We start from the raw sequence: 18,802 nt of genomic DNA, 5'->3' as shown, positions 1-18,802 counted from the left end.
CCACATCCGAGTTTAGGATTCTCACCATTCGAGCTGGTGTATGGCCATGAGGTTAAGGGGCCATTACAGCTGGTAAAGCAGCAATGGGAGGGGTTTACACCTCCTCCAGGGACTAACATTCTGGACTTTGTAAGCAACCTTCAAAACACCCTCCGAGACTCTTGGGCCCTTGCTCGAGAGACCTTAAAGGATGCTCAAGCGGAGCAAAAGGTCTGGTATGATCGACATGCCAAGGAGCGGTCCTTCAAGGTAGGAGACCAGGTCATGGTCTTGAAGGCGCAACAGGCCCATAAGATGGAGGCGTCCTGGGAAGGACCATACATGGTCCAGGAGCGCCTGGGAGCTGTTAACTACCTCATAACATTCCCTGATTCCTCTTTAAAGCCTAAAGTGTTTCATGTTAACTCTCTAAAGCCCTTTTATCCCAGAGAATTACAGGTCTGTCACTTTACAGTTCAGGAAGGAGATGACACCGAGTGGCCTGAAGGTGTCTACTACGAAGGTAAAAGAAATGGTGGTGTGGAAGAGGTGACCCTCTCCACAACCCTACAACGTCTACAGCGGCAACAGATCAAGGGACTGTGCACTGACTTCGACCCCTTGTTCTCAGCCATCCCAGGACGGACTGAGCAAACCTACCACTCCATTGACACAGGTAATGCTCACCCGATTAGAACACCACCCTACCGGGTGTCACCTCATGCCAAAGTTGCTATTAAACAGGAGATTGACAACATGTTGGAGATGGGTATCATCCGCCCTTCTACCAGTGCATGGGCATCTCCAGTGGTTCTGGTTCCCAAACCAGATGGGGAAATACGCTTTTGTGTGGACTACCGTAAGCTAAATGCTGTAACTCGTCCAGACAACTATCCAATGCCACGCACTGATGAGCTATTGGAAAAGTTGGGACATGCCCAGTTCATCTCTACCATTGATTTAACCAAGGGGTACTGGCAAGTACCACTAGATGAACCCGCCAGGGAAAAATCTGCCTTCATCACCCATGCAGGGGTGTATGAGTTTACTGTGCTTCCGTTCGGACTGCGGAATGCACCTGCCACCTTCCAAAGGCTGGTGGATGGTCTACTAGCAGGATTGGAAGACTGTGCAGTTGCATACCTCGATGATGTGGCCATTTTTTCTGATTCATGGCCCGAACACCTAGAACATTTGAAAATGGTTTTAGAGCGCATCAGGCAGGCAGGACTAACTGTTAAGGCCAAAAAGTGTCAAATAGGCCACAACAGAGTGACTTACCTAGGACACCAGGTGGGTCAAGGAACCATCAACCCCCTACAGGCCAAGGTGGAGGCTATCCAACAGTGGCCTGTCCCAAGGTCAAAGAAACAGGTCCAATCCTTCTTAGGTTTGGCCGGATATTACAGGCGATTTGTACCACACTACAGCCAAATCGCTGCCCCACTATCTGATCTGACCAGGAAAACCCAGCCAAATGCAGTTAAGTGGACTGATGAGTGTCAGAAAGCCTTTACCCAGCTTAAGGCGATGCTCATGTCGGACCCTGTATTAAGGGCCCCAGACTTTGACAAACCCTTCCTAGTTACCACCGATGCATCTGAACGTGGGGTAGGAGCGGTACTAATGCAGGAAGGACCGGATCACAACTTCCATCCTGTCGTGTTTCTCAGCAAGAAACTGTCTGAGAGGGAAAGCCACTGGTCCATCAGTGAAAAAGAATGTTACGCCATTGTGTATGCCTTGGAAAAGCTACGCCCATACGTTTGGGGCCGGCAGTTCCAGCTACAAACTGACCATGCTGCGCTAAAGTGGCTTCACACCAACAAGGGAAACAACAAGAAACTTCTCCGCTGGAGCTTAGCTCTCCAAGACTTTGACTTTGACATTCAACACATTTCAGGAGCTTCCAACAAAGTTGCTGATGCACTCTCTCGTGAAAGTTTCCCAGAATCAAGTGGCTAAAAACTGTTCTTAATATGTTTTCATGCTTAGTAGTCGATGTAATAGTGCATGTGTTTTATTACTCTGGTTGTTTTACAGTTCTAGGAGGAAATCGCCGCCAGTGGATCCCACTGTGACGATTTGGGGGGCGTGTCATGAATAGTTAGTAAAGGGTTAAAGCATAGTACCTGGTGGGCATCTGACCTGAGGACCAATCAGGGAAGAGAATTTGAAACTCCTAGGAGGGAACTTTTCCCTCTGTTTGGGGGGGTCTTTGTCTTTGGCCGTTTGGAGTTCAAGAGACCAGACGAGTTAATCAAGTCCCTACAAGTTCCACCTTTCTGAACTAATTTCTTCTAGTCAAGATAGTGAGTATTAGAAGGATACTTTGTGTCCTTATCTAATAATCCTATGTTTGCAATTCTGTGTGTTTATTATTGATTATTCTCAATTCTGCTTGTACTGGTTGTACTGAGAAAGAGAGAGAAGTCTCTCCAGAACTTAGCAAGGTTATACCCTATGAGTGCCCAGCTTGGATTCATAGAGATTCTGTATTTTCTTTTGTTCTCTTAATAAATTCTTTTCTTTTCTTTGGACTTGATTAATTCCTTCCCTTGGGGAAATTCAGGGGAAGGGGAGGGGGAAGTGGGCTGCTTCCCTGTGTGTAGAGATTCAAGGCGTTTGAATCCAGGCACCTCTGTCTCCAGAGCAGGCTGGAGAGAGGGAGGAGGGGGGAGGTTCCTCCTCTGTGAATTGATCTGTGTTCCCAAGGGGGGAAACAGGGGTGTCCCGGCCCACGGAATTGACCGGGTGGTGGCAGCCGAAGGGGAGACCTACCCTAGGATTTTGGGGTGGGGGGAAGACATGCGGGTCCTCACTTTGAAACCGCCCAGTTTCAAGTGAGGGTAGACTCTGACATAGGTATTAATAGGCAAGTGCTGCTTCTGACTTTCCACTTTTAATTGAGCCTTGTAATCTTGTGGTGCTGACGCATTGTAGCTTCATTTTATATCAGCTTACAGGGTGGGGGGGGGGGGACCACCATTTTGGGCCCCACCAAAAATTATACAAACCTGCCGCCTATGGCAGTGACTCGCTCGGGCTGAGAGCGGTGCACCCCACGCTGCCTGCAAGCAGGAGACGCCGGGGCTGCCGTAGCCCGGCTCCGCTGCTCCCCGAGCCCCAACTCTCTTGTCTCGCCCGCGCACCGCCTCCGCCGCTGCAGCAGCAGCAGCCCCGCGGCGCGAGCGCTTCTCGCAGCTTTCGAGCAGCCCGGGCCAGCAGCACCGCCTCGCGCCCGGCCCACACCCCTCCCCACAATGCACCGCGAGAGGCAGCCTTTGGAAAAGCGGCGCGGCTCGTTCAAGATGTCGGAGCTGGATCAGCTGCCCGACGAGACTGAGTAGCGACCCGCGCCCGCTCCCGGCCCCGCCCCGCGGGACACCGCCGCGCCGGGGCTCAGGCCGCCCCCCCCCCCGGGAGCCCGAGTCTCTCCCTCTTCCTCTGGAAGGGAGCGAGGCAGGGCGACCCCCGGGTTCCCGCCCTTCTCCTCCGGCGGGCGGGGCCCTGCACCCCAAGTTCGGGCGCAGCCTGACAGGCCGGGGCCACGGACGGGCCGCACCCGGGCCAGGGCGCTGCCTGTCAACAGATAGGGACGCGCCGTGCAGCTGCGAGCGCCGATACTGCGCCTGGGCACGGGAAGCTGCTCCTGGACAGGGCAGGGTGCTCAGCGCCTGGGGCAGGAGCGCTGCACTGGGGGGGTGGGACTCGGCCCGGGCAGAAGGGGGAGCACTTAGCACGGGGGGGGGCCACAATCAGTGCACTGCATTGAACGGCCCATTGCTGTGCCCTGTATCTCGGGAGGTACTAATAGTGCACTTGGGGAGAGGGTGACACAAGGAAGTGTACTGCCACTAGGGAGGCTTGTGAGTGGGACATAATGACATGCCTGTTGTACGGGCGGGGGGCACTACAATGACCAAGGGTGATGGTGGGGGGCAGGGTGGATGGCAAAGACACACATACACTAAACGCTGTCTGACAGAGGCACCGGAGAAATGGGGGTCATGGAGACATGTAAACTGCATCAGGGCCATGCCAAGAATGGGGATACATACATGATGGACAGTGACACACACTGCATGTGGGGACAGATGCAAACTAAACATGGTGGATGGGGATATCAAGGCACACATGCTTGCACTATATACAAAGATACAGACTTGCGCTGTATATGTGGATACAAATGAACATACAGAGAGGTTGATACATATGCTGTACGCTGTCTGAGACTTGCTGCATGTGAGGTAATACCACATAAGGTGTGTGAGGTAGTATCTCTTGTATTGGTAAGAAGAGCTCTGTTACTTTGAAGAAGAGCGCTTAGTTAGCCTGAAAGCCAGGGGCGGCTCTAGGTATTTTGCCGCCAGAAACAGGGCAGGCAGGCTGCCTTCGGCGGCTTGCCTGCGGGAGGTCCCCGGTCCCGTGGATTCAGCAGCACGCCTGCGGGAGGTCCCCCGAAGCCACAGGACCAGCAGACCCTCCGCAGGCATGCTGCCAAAGGCAACCTGCCTGCTGCCCTTGGGACGACCCCCCCGTGGCTTTCCGCCCCAGGCACATGCTTGGTGTGCTGGTGCCTGGAGCCGCCCCTGCTGAAAGCTTGTCTCACCAACAAAGGTAAGCGATATTACCTCCCCCCATATTGTGTCTCTATATCCTGGGACCAGTGGGGTTAGAACACCACTGCATATACAGATTGTGGACAAACAAAACTACAGGTACAGACAAATAGAGATGTATGTTCATTCATAAGAGTTGTGCAAACTATATACATACAGACATGCATACCATACATATCAGAGGGGTAGCCGTGTTAGTCTGGATCTGTAAAAGCAGAAAAGAGTTCTGTTTATACTATACATAGATATACAAATAGACACTGAAGAAAGGAAGCAGGAAGGCACAGAAAAATGGTAGGGCTAATTGAAAAGGCACAAGAGTTTATTCTATAAAACATGTAAGTCTCTGCAAGGTGTAGCCATTAAAAAGGAGCATATCATACAGCATGTAAAGCATGTAATTGAAACTAGGAGGGCTATTTGAGAATTTGAAGCACAAATCAAAGATATAAACAAGAAATTATTCAAGTATCTCAGAAGCAGAAAGGCAGTGGGAGGATAGAGATTGCAAAGAAGCATTTGGACAACAGGCTGACAGATTAAGTTAGTGTAGAGAAGTACAGGGAATGTACATGAGAAATAACCATTTGAACTACTTGTACACACTAGTGGGTTCTAAATGAACTGTAACAATGCAAGGGATGATCCTAAATGGTTGAAAACTGATGCACAATGATGCTCAACTAAATAAGCAGAAATTTAGATTGGATTAAAACAAGGACAGAGCAATGGTTTTCAACCTTTTTCCTATGGGAACCCTTTCTTACAACAGAAAAAGTTTGGGACCCTCATCCCAGTTAGCCAGAAGAAAAGGAAGGTGTTCATGACCTCCAGATTGAGAACCCATGGGATAGAAAACAATATAATGCAACCGTAGGAAATCTATGGGCTCACCTTCAATACATTGTTTTCCTATCTGACAAGATACAGCTTATGCAAGGTTACTGCAGCCAGTCAGGAATGAAACCCCCATCTCCAACATGGCAAACCTCAGTTATATCTGCTATACCACATTGCCTTTCTGACTGACTGTTCCAACTTTGCTTATCCTATTTCTAACCAATATAAACCACACTCCTCTGCCAGCTGGTAATTACTCCAGTAACTGAAATATCAAAGTTTTGAGCTGAGGATTTGAAGGTCACGGCATTGAAATCCTGCTACTCAACTGTGAGAGGATGGCGTGGTTGTGTATAATTCACACATTAAGAAGACCTCTTTAAAACTGATTTTGCACAGTAAATTAGAGTGTAAATTGCCAAAATGCATTTTTCACATTTCAGTCATGTGTCCCACATTTTGTTTATTTAACCCAGGGGTAGTCAATAGGCGGACTGTGGGCCAAATCCAAACTGCCAAACACTTCTGAATGACCCAGAAATATTTTTATATGCTTATTGTTGGGGTTTTTTATTATTTTCTCTGGAGTGTGTGTGTGTGAGAGAGAAAGACACCTCCCGTTTGTATCTGATTCACATAGGGTAGAGCCTGTGACAGCTCCCAACTTGAAAGCATGGCTATTTAGCAAAAGCTGTAAAAACTCATGCCTTTAGCTCTGGAAATCTTTGGTTAATCTCTGTTGTCAGCCAAGGTGGTGGCTGTCACATATTGGCAGGTTTGAAGATGGAGAATTATGCTTTATAGTGTTAAAGTTGGGGGACTGAGGGGAGGGGGAAGCACAATAGGCAGACCTGCTGCTGCTGCAGCTCCCAGATTTATCTAATTTCCAGAAGTCCATGAGAGGCTGAAGTATGTTTCAAGAGGTAGGCAGTGGTACAAACTCCTTCATAGAGGTTCACTCCAGCTGTTTGGTTTTGTAGCCACTGCTAAATATGGTGGTTTGCTCTTAGCATACTTGTCATTTTATGCTTGTTAAAAAAGTTAAGAGATACAGAACTTTCTAAGGCTCGTTACAGTTTCTCACACCCTTCAGAAGGGTCAACACAGTTACGAAGGGTTGTGCAGTGCAGTTTCTCCTCCTGATTCCCAGGCAGGTATAGTTCCCCTTCTCCCTGACCCTTGGGAGCTATCCACTGATGTGTTTTAATTATTAAAAAAAAAAAAAAGCCTAGGGACCTAACACAAATAAAAACTGCTTTTAGTGGACAGTTAAGGTTGCATCAGTACACACACCATTCATCCAAAACCTTAATTTCTTTTCAAGCTTTTAAGGGATTCCTGTATTCCTTGCCACCCTTTATATTGCCTACAACACTATCAATAACATGTTTTAACACTTCATAATACTTTCACTTCCATCACCAGCATAAACTGAAAAACAGTATGTACCTCTACTTCATCAAACTTGCACAAACCTTATTGGCAATGTGGTATATTGGTGTATATTTTATGTGACTAGTTTGGCACATCTGACTGTTGCACAATCCACATATTTGGCAAGTTAATATGCTTTATGTAAGAGCTTGGTATTATTAATAGTGCTGAGGTCACTGTTAAGGTTTTGGGTTAGAGTGAAAGTTTGAAGCTGGGATATGTATTGCTTTTCAGTATCTGAAGATGGAAGTGAAAGCTTTATGGAGTGTTAGAATGTGTTATTGACAGAGTTGTAGGTAATATGAAGTTAGCAAGAAATGCAGGAGGCTTTTTTCTTAACTACCTCTTTCTGTGTTCTTTGGACTTTGTTGGCTGGGGTGTCACTTTAAGTGTTACTAAACATAGTTTTTGTTTGTGAATTAAGTATGAGACTGGAGGTGAAGAGACAGATGTTAAGAGTCCTGGTTCTGACACTGATTTTCTGTATAACTGGATATGTCACTTAACCTTTCTGAGCTTCAGATTCTCAATCTGTAAAATGGAAGTACCAGTACCTACAAAATACTGTTGTAAATTGCTTTAACAGTGCAAAGGATTACAGTAGTCAATGTCAGATAGGAGTAGAATATAAGACCCCCATGCTTTCCATCTTCTGCATGGCCCACTAACCCAAGTGTATTTTCAGGAACGTTACGTTTTGTTAGCTTTTTCTCAGAATTTACAGTTGTGAATTTTCATATAAAATAGTTTGTAGTTAAACCCCTTGTTCTCTATGGCAATATTGGTGTCACTAGGCATAAATCTAGGTAACTCGGGAGGATGGCTTTGGGCCGATGTGACCCAAAGTACCTTTATGTAAAGTGCTTTTGTTAGCCTTACTAAACTTTTGTAACCTTTTGTGTTATGTGCTAATTACTGGCAGTGGCAAGGTTGCTTGATACTAGATGTAGCCAATACTAAATAAGATAGGCGGAAAGCAGGTGCTGTAATTAAAGTTATATGCATGAGAACGTAGCCCCCACGGTGGGAAAGTACAGATAACTGATCACAGAAGAGTTGCTAACGAGCTAAGGTGGTTTTTTGCCAAGTATGATGTAACTGCTTCATGTGATTGCTATTGCAAAGTGTATTTGCTGCATGGGAATGAAAGGTGGGGGGAGAGGAGGAGTGTGGGGGTGATGGGAATGCTTAGCTGAAGTTATGTATAAAGAGAGGAAAACCGCTTGTATCGGTGTGCAGGATTTGAGATTGCTAGTTCTCCCTTGCACCTTATCTGGGCTCAAATAAACCTGGTTTTTGCTTCTCCACCTTGGTGTGTCAATTAGTGCTATGCACACCGGGCAACGAACCACTGTTGCTGTCGCCTCGGGCCTCTGTGCCGGCAACAGTTTTGGCGTCCCTGGGTGGGCTCGAGGCAAAATTGTGCCTTGCCCGGACTCCTCCACTGGCGGCAGACGATGGTCACAGCCGACGCCCAGCGCGCACCGGTGCCTTTACCGGGGGCCTCGGCAGAGACGCGTCAGGCTGACCTTGGAGGACACAACGGTGCAACGCGCTCAGATAGTGGAGAAGCAGCTGCGGGCGACGGTGAGGAACCGGTCCTGCGGATAAGGTAGGAACAGTCCAGTGGTGTGGACTTTTGCCTGAGGCTGGGGACGCCCAGCCGTTGTAATTCCCACTAGACGAGAGAGCGTTCTATAGTGGGTCAAGGGCAAGCCCATGGTATGGGGCAGGAACAGAGTACAGGCAGGGCACGGTGTACACCCTTAGAATGCATTCTGATGAATTGGAGAGTGTTTGAATCTGATCCATTGACTAAAAGTAAACTGAAAAGGTTTTGTACAGTAGACTGGCCTCAGTATCAGCTAGAGAGCCAGGAAAGGTGGCCACCGGAAGGATCACTTAATTACAACACGATCCTTCAATTACTCCTGTTTTGTCAGTGAACAGGTAGCTTCTGAAGCTGTTTGTATGTAGAGCTCTTGTAAAAATCCCTCATCATATGCCCCAGAGCTGCACTGGGAGGAGAACTGTCCTTGGGGACGTCTGTCTCTGTTGGGCTCACGCAATCTGAACTTATTGACTGTGCAGCAAGATAAGATGCATCGTGGTAATAGGAAATAATGGTCTTGGTGTGTGTGTGTGTATACCAGTGTGAGTGTCTCTCCTGTGTAAGTGCCCTGTAGGGAGAGATCCTTAGTTTATGTGCCGCTAGCGGGGACAGAGCACCCTCTGTGTGTGTGTAAGTGGAAAATGGGGGAGGGACAGTCTAAACATTTTACCTCACCCCCTAAGGGTACCCCAGTATGTTACATGTACGTACATTATGGTCCTGAAACCTGCAGGTATTTAGAGAATTGGAATTTTTATATCTAAACAATGGCCATTAGAAGGTACCTTCAATCTAAATAAGATCATACATCTCAGAGGAGCTTTTAATCACAAAGAAAAGCCTCTAACACAGTGTGAGCAATTTGTCTAGGAACGGGTTAATTTGAAACTCGGCTAACCCCAGAGATAAAGAGAGAGCTGCTCTGCGTACAAGGTCAAAAATCAGTACAGACTATGTTAAGTACAAAGAAAAAAAACTGCTTTCAGCCCCAGCTGGTTGTGGAAAATAGAGACAGAGGCAAACCAAAGGCAATACAAGTTACAGAACTGAGATTGCATTTGCAAAGCTTAACGGTTCAGTGAGATCCAACAGTTTTTGCAACCCCGAAGCTGGACAAGCAGCTGACCTAAACTGGAATCTCTGAAAGAGATGCCGCAGGAAAGTCCAGGGTGTAAAAGAACAGCCCTCCCAAGAGCGGAAGCATGTTGGAAATTCTGGGAAAAGCTGTATACAGGATAATCTTCCGTCCACCTATTCCCCTTCTCTGAATGTTATATACAGACATGAACAGTCTGGACATGTGTGAGTATTAAAGTGGCTTAAGGCTTGGGGCATTCATATTTTTTCCTGAGTGATGTGGGAGTGTTCCCAACACTCTCCATTGTTGTTTTATTATTTTTAATGAAGCTTTAAAATTTGGTTATATGGTGTGCTTTCTCTATCCACCCCCCCCCCGGTCCTGCAGTGTCAGTTTGATCACCTGACATGAGGAATTGATTGGTAACAGAAATTTGTCACAGTTTGGTGAGCAATAGAGAATGGGGGAGCCCTGCAGAATTTACACCATCTATCTGTTTTGCCCTTGTTATTTTATGTTTGCTTTGTTTGGTATTGTTGGTGTTATATGTTGAGGATTGTATGATTATAGGTGTGCCCACTCTCAGCCGCAGTAAGTCTGAGAACTGGAGGGGGGTTTAGCATTCCTCTCTCGACCCTGGTTGACCGGGAAGGGTGGCAGGTGGATCTACCCCCAGTTGTAGCAGGACTGGGCAATAAAGTAGTTGGAAAAAAAGGGAGGACCCGGGTAGTCTTGTGAGTAGAAATGTTTTAGGGAAAAGACCAGAAGTGTGGGGGCAAGTTGAAAAGCCCAGCCTCCTAGCTAAACTGGTTGTGGAATAAGTTGGTACCCATGGAAGCGACGGTTCAGCGAGAAAAGAAGGATCGGGCCCAGGCGGGCAGGCAACAGACAGAGACATTGAAAAACAGGTTGGAACAAGTAAGTGATTTAAGGCAAAGTGCAAAGTTAACTCTATAGTTGCTAAAGGGAACAGCAGTTGAATTTTGTAAGAACACATACAAGAAAATATGGGGTAATTCCCCTGTGTTGTCTGAAATCAATAAAGGTATTTGTGTATTTTAAGTAATAATTAACTGCCCAGAAGGGGCAGACCTCTGTTTTTGTCTTTCAGATAATCAAAGAAAATTAATGCCAGCTGAACAGCATTCAATATACCATGCATTTACTAATGGAGTAAAGAATTAAGTTTTGTGTTCTATGTTCTGTCTTGTGGTGTTTGTCTTGTGGCCAGAATTGTTGTGTTTAATATTTTCATGGGATGGTCTGGTTTAAAATCAAGTGAAAGGGTTGGATTAAAATGCAGATACTTGTTTTGTTCAACTTAGAATACAAAGTGTTTGGATACATCAGGAAAAATGTGATATACTAAAGTCTAGTGCATTTCCTTAAGAGAAAGAAAAACTTTATTGGCCAAATCTGTTAATTGAAAGTTTTTAAATTGATTGTTTAATTGAAGTTATTAAAATTTGCATATTAACAGTCTTTGGAAGCAAGGACATGAAGAGTTAACCCACTCCCCATATTGTGCATGGGATCCTTCTGGCTACCTCAGACTTCTAGCCAGCGGGCTGGGGATGGTGGAAAGCTATTAGACTAGAGGTTATATTAAGTGAACTTCTCAAAGTGGGTGTGCTTGTCCTGACTTGTTGTTCCAAAGCTCTGTAATAAGGTTAATTTAGTAAAAGGGTATATGTGGCATACATTAAATAATAAGTGTATGTGTTCATTGTTAACAAAAGGTGTATAAATGAAAAGTAAAAGTTTCCTTTGTAGGTTAAAAGAAGCCAAAAAGAGGAAAAGGAAAAAGAACGAGTTAACTGAGAAAGTAAATAGTTAACATACTCAGTTTCAAGATAAGACACTGACTCCGTTAAAGGACACAGCCAAGTTTTAGCTGTGAGCAAACAACCAAGAAAAGGGGGGGGGGCTTGAATATACCCAAGCAGATGTAAAATCTGCACAGACACTAATGCAATGTGTTAGGTTTCTTTTCTCACAGGTAAAGAAGCACTATCCGAAGACCCTAGCAGGCCCGCTACTCCTTGGAACCAGAAGACAGGATCAATGTAAAGGCCCACCAGCGAAAGACTGCTTTGGCTCCATGCTGGAACGGCCCTTATTAAGTCCTGCTGACTACCAACACCGCTGTGATGTGCCAAAGACTGACTGCCTGGACCCAGGATTCTCACTGCAAAAAGACCCCTCCACCTCAGAAGAATTCTCCTCCTATTCTTTTTTCTAGTTTTACTGTGCCTTCTGGACAGCGGGGAAAAAGGACAAGGTGACGTGCTGGTTAAACCTCTCCCTTGTCCACGGACAAATCTGCTGTGCCTTTGAATTTTTCTATAAGAAGCAAAACCATTACAGGGTGATGTACTCGTAATCCCTCCCTTGTAAAATGCTGAACTACAACTGTTTGGGGAAAGGAGAAGAAACACTCACTCCACTGACATTGCCAAAGTCCAGGAATTCCTGACCAGAAAGGACATTGAGAACTGACCCTGGTGAAGAAACCCAAGGAATTATACACTGGCAGGAAGAAACTTGTGGGACCCATGTTTGGGAATGTGGTATTAATTGGATTTTGGGGTTTATTCTACAGGCTGCACCCTGTGTTTTGGATAAATCTTTCAGTATGTATTGCCCTCCCTAATTGGATTTTAAATGACATTGCCTTTATTCAGTTTTCAGATCACTTTTACATACCCAGATTGCTCACAAGGGGTTGCCATTAGATTAGCACAACAAAGAGCCTGGGTTATTTCCTCTGGAAAAAGAGGAAATTGGGCAGATCCCTGTGGGCTGGGGCTAACAGTGTAACAGCCATTTGGAATATTCTTAAAGGCCAAGAACATGATAAGAAATTGGGCCAACCAGAAAGGGCCACTAGCCTTATTTCTGAAGTTCAGCTAACCCAAGTATAGGCTGGAGTTGGTGAGTTACATGTCATTTCCACCCTTAGTTCTATAACCCAGAAGTTACTGACAGAGATGGTATTGAATATCACTGAGGCTGGGAAGGTATTGCAGTGGGATCTAGTATGTTTAGAAATTCAGGATTTCCTGAATGACCAGCTGATGGCCATTCAGAGTGATCTTGAGCACCAGACTTGACCCACTGCCCTTACAGACATATCAGGAGTACCATCCGATCTGTGGTCATGAAGACATACTTGGACACTTTCTGGGTGGAAGTGTGGACATTCACAGTGCTCCTTCCAAGCATATGGACCGGTCAGGGTGGGTGTGGGCTCCCACATACCGAATCCTGCTGGGTCCATGGGGAGCATGCATATGGGACTGAATTATTCACCGAGACATCTGGGAAATTAAACCACTTGGTATACCTACCTGATTTCTAGTCAGTGCCCCAATCCCTTAGTTGTTAAATGAACATTCCACTCTTTTGTCCATGCGTTCATTCTTGGGTTGTGGGTGACTAAGCTCAAAAGAGCAGTTGTACATATTTCTGCAAAGCTTTATTGCTTTTTGTCTTTAAAGTTTGAGAAGACTCAGCCAAAAGTTTGTTGAGTATTCTCAAAGGGGGGAGTTGTTGGTGTCACTAGGCATAAATCTAGGTAACTCGGGAGGATGGCTTTGGGCCTATGTGACCCAAAGTACCTTTATGTAAAGTGCTTTTGTTAGCCTTACTAAACTTTTGTAACCTTTTGTGTTATGTGCTAATTACTGGCAGTGGCAAGGTTGCTTGATACTAGATGTAGCCAATACTAAATAAGATAGGCGGAAAGAGTTATATGCATGAGAACGTAGCCCCCACGGTGGGAAAGTACAGATAACTGATCACAGAAGAGTTGCTAACGAGCTAAGGTGGTTTTTTTGCCAAGTATGACTTAACTGCTTCATGTGATTGCTATTGCAAAGTGTATTTGCTGCATGGGAATGAAAGGTGGGGGGAGAGGAGGAGTGTGGGGGTGATGGGAATGCTTAGCTGAAGTTATGTATAAAGAGAGGAAAACCGCTTGTATCGGTGTGCAGGATTTGAGATTGCTAGTTCTCCCTTGCACCTTATCTGGGCTCAAATAAACCTGGTTTTTGCTTCTCCACCTTGGTGTGTCAATTAGTGCTATGCACACCGGGCAACGAACCACTGTTGCTGTCGCCTCGGGCCTCTGTGCCGGCAACAGCAAGATGGACCTAAATTCTACTTCATGATTACTGTTTTTTGCACTAGATGAGAAATTGTGCAGCAGCTTCATTTTTTTAATGGAAGTTTTAAAAATCAATTTAAATATGGCATTGAATACAGCTGGTAGCCCTGTTATTTATTTGATAAGTTCAATTTATTATACACTATCCTTACATTTTTTAGTTTTGAATATGCTAAAGATTTTTATCTCAACAATGCCTAATTCTAGAATTTGTCAGAGGGCTGGGGTAACTGGGCAGGAAACATTTGGGACTCCAAACAGCTGGAGATATGTGGGTGGGGGGCAGTTTGAAATTGTAAGATGAACACACTAGGTGCATGCTTTTGCTAGAATTATCATAGGTGAAGTAGTTAAACTATTATCACCAGGTTTCAGATTTAATATTCCATTGAAATTAACGTAGGGAAACTCACACCTCTAATTCATGGGTTCAGACTGTCTGCAGACTCAGGAAGACAACAATGCAGCAATTTACACTCTTAATATTTTCAAGGCTTCACAACTGGGAGAGCTAGAATCATTTTTTAAATGAAAACTGAGAATGTGGCGCACATTTATGTGACAAGAGGCAGAGTCAATGGTAGATCCTATAGCTGAAGAATCACAGAATACAAAGGGCCCTGATTATATTTCCTTAAAGATTCTGCTCTGTAACAGTAAAAGTATTTCAGGCATAGTAGTCATTGGATTTGTATATTTAAGACTGCATTGTGCGCATAGTATGGCTGCTACCCAGGGAATTATTGTGCTAATTTTTCTAAATGAATGCATTTGTTTTCATTTTATATCCTGATAGTTTTGGAACTCTGAGATAAATGTTTGATTTTGAAGTTCTGAACATGGCATCAATTTCTATCCTTTTGAGAAGTAAGATTAAAAATAGCTGTATTCTTTAGTAAGATTGCTACACCTCTTGTCTTATGCTGCTAGTGCTAGGCAGTCTAATTTGTAAAATACTGTATACATATACTTGAGGCTGAGTGAATCGGGTGTTCTTTTATTACTGGGGTCCTTGAGCCAGTGTTGCAGGCTCTTGGCTGAAAACTGTGGGAGTTCATGGGGAAAAAACAATTTGATGCTACCAAAAAGTATGAGGCATTGCTGCCAAGAGGACAAGTGCCACAAAAATAAATAAAATTTTACAATATTCAGCTTCTAAAATTGTGTAGTTTACTTAGGAAAATTTAAGACCATGTTGTGGTGTGGTTCCAGGTAGTTTTCTTTCAGTCCTTGTAAATATACTTGCTAGTATTAATATGTTGATTAATTTGATTAAAATTTGATCTACGTAAACATTGATTATAATATGATTGGAAATGTCCAGACTCTACATAAATATTTTTGTTTGATCCACCACACCTGTCAAATAATTTTAAAAGATACTGTATTTGAAAAGCCTACATAAAAGTTGTTTTAATGCACTTGCTTGCTCTTTGGACTTTGAGTAGCAGCCACAAAGTAACAAGCTGTTCCTAGAGCTGTGAATAGTTCTGATGGCATTTCTATAGTGTGATGCATAAGCAAGGAAGTTGTGTACAGTCAGCTTCTGGTTTTTTTTCATGATTAATGTATTACTGTTTAAATCTTATTCATCCTCAATATAGGTACATTACTGATAGCAGCATTACATCATCCATGTTCCTTAGCCACTTCTGGGTGAGATAACAGTTCAGTTTCCAGGTCTGTTCAGGCTTGGTATCTCTACTGAGGCTAGCCACAAGTGGTTATAATTAGTATTTACAGTGATGGTGGTTTGAAGAAATGGCCATCAGTAGTATATACCAGTAATAACTGAACGGATACCACCTAGCTACGTATTACTTTCCAGCCATCAAATTATAATAAGTTTTGCCTCTGTCTACGGTACAAGCACAACCATGTTTTTCTAACTCTTTCTTTGACCTGCTTATAACACACATGGTTGAGTTTTGTTCATGTACACTGCTTTTCACAAGACAACTGTATCAACCCTGTTTGCATGTGCATAGCTGCCACACTGCCTGTGTTCGTATCCATGCATTCTGGGAAAATCTGGGAGCTATCTCATCTTGAATCACTAGGGCATAGGACTTGGAGGACATCTAACAGAGTGACACCAACAGTACATAGAACAATTCACGTTGGTTTATCCTCCAGCGTAGAGAACAGGGAGAAAGGACAAGCCAAACTAGTTTCACTGATGTGACTAGAGGATCCCATCTCTGATGCAGGGGAAAAAGCATGCCCACTTAATTACAGGAAGAGATCCATCTGAGGCCACTGGCAGGAATGAAACTCTCAGAGTTATCCTGGTTACTGCTAGAGTATTACTATGTTGTATGTGGACAAAAAGCATCTAAAGCCAACCATGACAAACTATATTCCAAGAGCTATTATGCTGTCCTAATTGATGAGCATAAACAAAGTAATAGTGGAAATATAGTCCCATACAAAGGAGAGGCATCTTTCTGTAAAGATACCATCTGTGCAGGAGTATCACTCCTGGATCTTGTTTTGTAGTGTCAGATAGGTAGAATTTCCAACATTTGGAAGATTATTTGTGGCCCCCTAAGGAGCATGGTAGAAGATAGAAGCATGAATCAGAATCCTACTCCACCTTTACTGGTGATGCATGTGTGGGGAGACAGAGGGCCTGGCTCATTCTCCTTTCTGTTACTGGTGCCCTTGTTGAGCCAAAATTTTCAGAGCTTGATAAGACCTATTTTTAAAAGGTCTTTTTAAAAAAAGACTTCTGTATAAACTGGCTACATATTCCAGTGTGGTTCTGTGGTAGCTGCAACATAGCTATCCAGATGGGTGTCACAATGGAGTTGAAGCTAGATGGACTTCATGAGAGACTAACATTGTGGTGGGAAGAAATGGTCTGAATGTCTCTTAGCCTGGTTAGTGGAGGCATTCAGCATAATTGGCTGAAGATGATGGTATTAAAGTAGTGTTTGAGAGTATACTGCTGCCATTTTGACAATAGTTAGATTTTAAAAATGTATTAATAATATGTCACTGTTCATGACAGAGGGAAGTTTATCCAGCACATGGAATGAAAAGTACAGTTCTCTACAGAAAACACCTATTTGGAAAAGCAAGAACGCTGGACAGACAGCTGGAAGATCCAGGTGGGGCACAGACTCCTGCCCCCATGGAAAGGCAGTTGAGTCCAACCAACCCAACAGATACTTCTAGGGGAAAAATCTTCCAGCTGCCATGCACGTGTGCGTGCACACACCTGGTTGGAATGGACATGAACAACACTTCTCGAAGAACAACAGTTACGAGAAGGTGAGTAACCGTTTTATATTTTACTGCTATATTTGGTACTGATGCAACTGCTGCTGGAATACGGTGTCCAGCTGTGGTTTCCACTATTCAAGAAGGATGTTATTAAATTGGAGAGGGTTCAGAGAAGAGCCACCAGAATGATTAGAGGATTAGAAAACATGCCTTATAGTGATAGACTCAAGGAGCTCAATCTATTTAGCTTAACAGAGATAAAGTTATGGGGTGATTGATAATAGTGTAGGAGCAGGATTTTATAATGTCCCATAAGAATTAATGTATGATTTGATTTCATCCTGTCAGCCACCCTTTTTGAATAGCAGAAAGAAATAAGACCAGAACAATCCTTCTGACTAATTATGGTCACCCTTTTTTTTAGGATGAGTTATAATGTCTACTATGGTTTCCTATACCTATTACAAATTAGGCACTCTAGTTAAATATACATTTATTTGTTTTAAGGTTTTAGTAAGTAAGAGACAGGATCTTATATTGTATCTATATTAAGGAGATTAGAGAAATGTTGAGGGCCTGAAGCCCCGATGTGAATTTTTAGTTATAAAATTTAGCAAGACTTGATTTACAATGTATTCTGCTGAATATACAATACTGCTGTCTGTATACCTTTGAAGGTTTCTGTAAGAGATTGTTTGTGTAAATGAGGAGTGCATGCATCAGGAAAAGATATGGTGTGAAAGCCATCACAAATGTCCAGATGGTCAAGAAAAAGTAAGAAACTTGGAAAGACCAGGACACAATCAGAAAACATCCATTGTATCCGATGCTAAACACGTTAGCAGCATTGACATTGACAGCCTCAGAGGTGAGGCAGGCACCCCCAAAGGCGAGACGACAAATAGAAGATAACGATGGGAAGCCTGACAATAACCATCAAATGATAATCATCAAATGGCAGGTGTGTGAGAGAGACTGAAAAGCGTATGCTAACTGTTGTATTTTCAATAAATGCTGCATATTTGCCTTCCTCTATAAAGGTCCTGTGTGCTTTGTATGAGCATAACATATTTTGGTGGAGAATTGCGAAAGAGGGAAGAGTAAATGTGCGGTAATTATTGACAATACTGCTAAGTGATTGATCATTCAGGTGTGCACATAGAGATACTGGGCAGTAAAAAGTAATATTGTATTCACTCTTGGTATCTGATGAATTGAGCATTTGTTATGATTAAAGGTATACACACCCTCGTTCGTAGCAGGGCTGAGAGACAGGAGAGAGGTTTAACATCCCTCTCTCCACCCCAGACTGCTGGAGGGAAGTAATTGAAGGTGGGTATATCCCTAGTCGTAGAAGTGCCGGGCAATAGGCAGAGGATTAGAGTCCTTGCTCCGACCCGTTTGTCGGGGAAAACTATAAAAACTATAGATGCATACACCCTCGGCCGTAGCATGACTGAACATAAGAGGAGAACTTAGGGTTTCTCGCTCTGCCCCTGGGAGGGGTTTTTATATTTGGTGTATGAACCCTCGGTGGTAGAAGGCCGAACAATACAGAGGGAAGCTTAGCGTCTCTCCCTCTGGCCCAGAGTGGGTTAAAATCATAAGCCCCGACACTGGCACAGGCAAACATAAGATACAGATCTTGTTCTGTTGAACCAAACTCTGAAGGATATAGGAGTTTGGGCAGTGTAGTATTTTTTGTGAGTGATATTGTGGTAATTTCACAATTTTAAAGGAAATGATTAAGGAAAGGGACCAGGAAGGGTGGGGGCTAGTTAAGGAGACCACCTTCCTTGCAAAATTGGTAGTGGAACAAAGCTTGTACCCATGGAAAGGAA

The 18,802-nt window shown here is 44.2% G+C and overlaps 1 protein-coding gene across 1 annotated transcript in view; it reads left to right on the top strand.

Moving 5' to 3' along the window:
* Positions 1 to 3,242: 3,242 nt before the first annotated feature.
* The window catches only part of LOC123361629 (protein lin-9 homolog), a 42,251-nt gene continuing 26,691 nt past the window's right edge, over positions 3,243 to 18,802 (top strand). Inside the window, exon 1 of the mRNA XM_045001667.1 lies at positions 3,243 to 3,325. Within this exon, the coding sequence (XP_044857602.1) occupies positions 3,243 to 3,325 (83 nt within the window). The remainder of the gene's footprint in view (positions 3,326 to 18,802) is intronic.

This window comes from Mauremys mutica, unplaced genomic scaffold, assembly GCF_020497125.1.
Source record: "Mauremys mutica isolate MM-2020 ecotype Southern unplaced genomic scaffold, ASM2049712v1 Super-Scaffold_409, whole genome shotgun sequence".
NCBI lineage: Eukaryota > Metazoa > Chordata > Testudines > Geoemydidae > Mauremys > Mauremys mutica.
The sequence above is the reverse complement of the archived record's forward strand: the minus strand, read 5'-3'. Positions and strand labels throughout refer to the sequence as shown.